Source organism: Sipha flava, unplaced genomic scaffold (genome assembly GCF_003268045.1).
Source record: "Sipha flava isolate LNK unplaced genomic scaffold, YSA_version1 613_pilon_pilon, whole genome shotgun sequence".
NCBI lineage: Eukaryota > Metazoa > Arthropoda > Insecta > Hemiptera > Aphididae > Sipha > Sipha flava.
In genome coordinates, this window is record NW_020273593.1 from 180,451 (window position 1) to 185,735 (window position 5,285).

The window sequence follows — 5,285 nt, forward strand, 5'->3', positions numbered from 1 at the left end:
AATCATAAAGATTAAAATTTATATTATGTATAATGAAAATAAAATACACGTGTTTTATTGTTGGATGAAAAATTATACAAAAACGTTGTAAACAATATTCGAAAAATTCATTGAAAATTACCAAATGATACTTAAATAAAAACTATAACTTACAATACACAAAGTTTCAAATCCCCTTCAGTACAAGAAAATATTGTTTTCAGTTCTTTTAAATTCAAGCCCCATTTTATAGTCACTTACTCATCCTGACCAACGTTTGGATGAAATGCATTTGCTGTCTCCACTGCTGGTACCAGTCGTTTAGAAGATCATAATCCATTAATTGATTTTCAACATTTGTGTCATTGACGACTCTTCGGAATGTTGTGTCTTTTTTTTGAATATTGTTGCGAATAGAATTATGTTGTATCGATTTATAACAATTTTCTATATTTAATTTTCTACTACTTTCATCATCTTCGCTATGATTACTACTTTCATCATTAGAATTTTTTTCATAGAAACTACTTCCAATCTCAATATCTTCATCAAAACTTTCATTTTCTTCCACTTCAAATTCTTCTTCATCAGTAAACCATACATCATTTTCTTCTACATCTTCTTCTTCTTCTTGTTTTTCATCACATTGTTCTTGTTTAATATATTTTTCAGGGATTGTGTGTGATTTATCACTTTCTTCTTTAATTGAATATTGTTCATTTGTTGAACAATTATTTGAATTTTCACAGTTTGCAGGCTTTAAATCACTAAAATCGGGTACTTGGAATAATTCGAATATATTAGTGAACCGTGGTTGTTGTCTAGTATTTGTATGGATTTTAGTATCAACATTATTTGATTTATTTAATAAATTACTTTCTGAATTAACTTCATCAGTCAATAATTGTTTTTCACTGTTGTTTAAAGGCGCATATTGGTACTGTGATTGTTGATCAATATCTGTGGCACTTTTTTTGTCATTAGTATTGTTAGACTGATAATATAAATCATTATCTAAGCATACATGATTTACATCATTTGAGAGTTCCTTTTCATCACCTTTTTCAAGCATACATTTTTCAGACATTGATTTTTCATCAACTCCATTCTTCTTAAAATCATCATCTGAACATACATGATTATCATTTGAAAGTTCCTTTTCACCACTTTTTTCAAACATACATTTTTCAGAAATTGATTTTTCATCAACTCCATTCTTCTTAAAATCATCATCTGAACATACATGACTATCATTTGAAAGTTCCTTTTTACCACTTTTTTCAAACATACATTTTTCAGAAATTGATTTTTCATCAACTTCATTCTTCTCAAAATCATTATCTAAACATACATGACTATCATTTGAAACTTCCTTTTCACTATCTTTTTCAAGCATAGATTTTTCAGATATTGATTTTTCATCAACTCCATTTTTCTCAAAATCATTATCTAAACATACATGACTATCATTTGAAAGTTCCTTTTCACTATCTTTTTCAAGCATAGATTTTTCAGACATTGATTTTTCATCAAATTCATTCTTCTTAAAATCAAAATTAAATTTTTTTAAAATGTCTTTAAGCTCTTCAGGACTTAATTTGGTATGCTGATCAGAATCATCAAGAAATGGTTCTGGATCGAATAAAATAAATGATCTATCAGATAAATGTTTTTTGTTCACTAAGTTATTTTCAATTAATTTTTTTTCTGTTTCTTCAACTACCTTACAAAGCTTTTGAAGAGATTCTTCTTCAGATATGCCAGGTCCAAAAACAGATTTTATTTTTTTTACTGGTTTACTCTCTACTGACACACTGTTGGTAATTAATTTAGTATCAATATTGTTTAATTCATTATTACCTGCAATAATAAAAATATCAAATAATTAAAATTAATGCTGTTACTTTAGAAAGGCTACTTTACTTTGTTGATTATTTTCAATTATTTTATTTCCATTTTCTTCTAATACATTATTTTCATTTTGATGTTTTTCTACAAGATCCGATTCAACAGTTAAATCTAGATCTTTAAGTTCATTATCTGTATAATCTAATATTGGTTTTTCAATTGTAATTGGTAACATTTTTATCTTAACATTTTCAATACTATTAATAATTTTTTTAAACGATTTTAATTCTTTATCATCATCCAATATAGTAAAAGCGTTTCCTAAAAAATCATTTTTTTAGTTAACATAAATAAATAATTAAAATAAATATTAACCTTTGTTTCCGAATCTTCCAGCTCGACCAATTCTATGTAGATATGTTGCCGAGTCATTTGGGCAATCCATATTGATCACTAAATCGACGTTTGACGAATCAATTCCCCTGGCTATCAAATCCGTAGCAACAAGTATTCTTGATTTAAAAGATGTTAATCTATCTACCAATTTTAATCGAATGTTTTGATCTTGATCACCTCTAATATAATCAGCCTTATAGTTATGATCACGTAACATATTACAAACAGCTTCAACTCTATGACAATAAATACAATAATTACTTTAAAAAAATAATTATTTTATTTTGAGAGATACTAAAATTTACTTGTAACTGTTTATCATCAACACAATATAGTAATTTAGACTTCTAATTTATTTAAGAATAATTTTAAAATAATTTTAAATGACTCCAGTCTATTTGAAATCAGTTTTCAATTTTATTAAATTCATTTTTACCAAAAATTAATCAAAATCATAACGCTACTAAGCATTCTGAAAACTATACAACAAAAAAAAAATAGGAAGTTTGATTTCAAGTACACTTTTACATTATTTTAAAAATTCTCAATGGATTATTAAATTGAAGTGGTGTATTGAATAAAAAATACATTGAAATTATTATTTTGTGTGAAAGATAAACAGAGATAATTTACATATAATATTTTTTTAAAACCTTTACCTTGTCATATAATTAGTAAATATAATACATTGTGTGTATGGTAAATTGTGTAAGATGTTCAGGAGTCGTACATTTTTTGCAGGTAATAATATTATATTAGTACTGACAGCTTTGACGCATGCAACATATTGCTTAATACCTAATAGGAATTTAGAAGGGTCTTGTGATGCATTCATGTCTTCTTCTGCTCCTTTGACCACTATATATTCTTTCATAAATTCATCAAAGATAGACATATCCTTTTTATCAATTGATGCACTTACAACAATCATTTGCTTTAGTTTAGGAAGTTTTGAGTCAATCACTCTGGAAGAAAAACATAATTTTAAACACAGCATTACATTTCTATTAAATTGTATTAATTTTATAACCGAAATTAATGGGATAAAACAATATAATGAAAAATACTATAGTTGACTATTTGATTAAAGTGAAAATTATTGTGAAAACCACTATAATGACAATTTACTATGAAATCATATAGATATATCTACACTATAAACTAATAATAAACCACTTTATTAAGATTCTTAATTTGAATTGTAGATTGTAAGATTCATAAATTTCACAAATTTAATTAAATAGCTCCATTATTCTACTTAAATTTTAAAATGTAAAGAAAATTAGAAAATTTGTTAATGAAAAATGTTGTAGAAATAGCAAAAATATTTACTATTTAAATTCAAATATTATACTTAGTACATACATATAGTCAAAATAAATATATTAGTTGACAATTTTAAATATTCCAAATGTTTTAACAAGGGAAAAACTGAAAATGTTTTAACAATACATTTTTGACAAGTTATAATAAAAGTATTAGAATTTCAAAATTTGCAATTCTGTAAAATTCTAAATTAATATTACCGAATATCCTTTGTAAAATTTTTGTCTGTAAATAATCTATCAACTTCATCAAGAATAAAGCTCTTTACTTCAGAACCTTTTAATACATGCTCATTAAGTAGATGTTTGATACGTCCTGGAGAACCAACAGCTATTTGACAGCCATTCGCTTTTTCTTTATCAATCTCGACTGATGTTCCCCCAATAAAATATTCACATTTTAAATCTAAAAAACAATTTCATAAGAAACAGTTAAATAAATAGTTAAATTTTATTTACCTTGTTATAATAATGAAAATAAGTAACTTAAATAGCAATCAAATAATAATTAATACAACATTTATTAAGTATAAAATATTCTTGATCAGATCTATATTCTATGAAATTTTCAAATCCACATTCTGACTACTTAAACCATAACTAAGGATAACATTGATATTTAATAATGTGCAACGTAGGTAACAAATTGAAATAAATAATATTAATTAACAAACTAATTTGACTAATAAATAACATAATTAAAACAAGATTAATTAAATATTTTTAGTAAGTATTTGATACAATATAATAACTGTTATAAGAAAAATGCGAAAAACAGTATATTTTAATCAAGCAGAGTAGAACGATAAAAATGCATTGCTATTTAGATACTCGTGAAATTATTTATTTTATACCAAACTAAAAAGTTTAATATTTACCTGGCAGGTATTGCCCAACTTTTTTGAAACACTGTTGTATTTGAACAGCGATTTCTCGAGTAGGTGCCAAAACAATGGTTTGTAAATTACTTTGATCTACTTTCAATCTTACTAATGTAGGAATAACAAATGATAACGTCTTTCCTGTTCCATTTTTCGCCTCAACTATGGTATCTACAAAAACAAAATAATAACAGTATTGAATGAACATTTTTAGGTGAAAATTGTATAAATATTACCATTTCCAGCAATAATTGTAGGTATTGCAGCAACTTGTATTGGAGAAGCATGTACATAACCACAAGCAGTAAGACCTTTCAGTAATCTTGGGCAGTTAGTAATAATCGAGCTGAAAGGTGTCTGATCGTGGGTTTGTACATCTGTAGTCCGTTCGGTATCTTTGGAATACTCCGACGTCGGCATTTCGTATGTTATCAGTGGGTATTCTATTCAAACGAACAACAAATTCAAGTCACGAGTAAAACAATCGCATTAGATAAATATATAAGAGTAGATTGAATAATGCAGTAAGAGATTAGATAAAAACCAGTAGGTTATGAAAATATCTCATGAGCAGTGAAATTTGAAACCGATCTATAGTGACAAAAAACCGTTTTTATAATGTGTTAAAAGACGAAATCAAGCTATAATATTATCACTGTTCATCGTGGATGATAAGACTTATCGCGATATGTTCACGAGTACCGTATCAGTGGTTTCCCGGCAATCAACGTTTCGATGATTCATAATTTATGAGCAAATATAAGCAAATCTAGGAATAATAGTAGTAAAATAATAGACGCGAAGTACTTTCAGGTCCTTACTATAAATTAATAAAAAAAACTTATACTTAATTATC

The 5,285-nt window shown here is 26.1% G+C and overlaps 1 protein-coding gene across 1 annotated transcript; it reads right to left on the minus strand.

Moving 5' to 3' along the window:
• Positions 1-72: 72 nt before the first annotated feature.
• On the minus strand, positions 73-5,076 carry LOC112691445 (probable ATP-dependent RNA helicase ddx20). Its single transcript, XM_025565698.1, has 7 exons — positions 4,666-5,076; positions 4,427-4,600; positions 3,750-3,954; positions 2,883-3,188; positions 2,203-2,459; positions 1,903-2,148; positions 73-1,839 (listed from the first exon to the last, which is right to left on the minus strand). The coding sequence occupies exons 1-7, from the start codon at positions 4,847-4,849 to the stop codon at positions 233-235; spliced, it is 2,979 nt and encodes a 992-aa protein (XP_025421483.1). The 5' UTR covers positions 4,850-5,076; the 3' UTR covers positions 73-232.
• Positions 5,077-5,285: the final 209 nt, after the last annotated feature.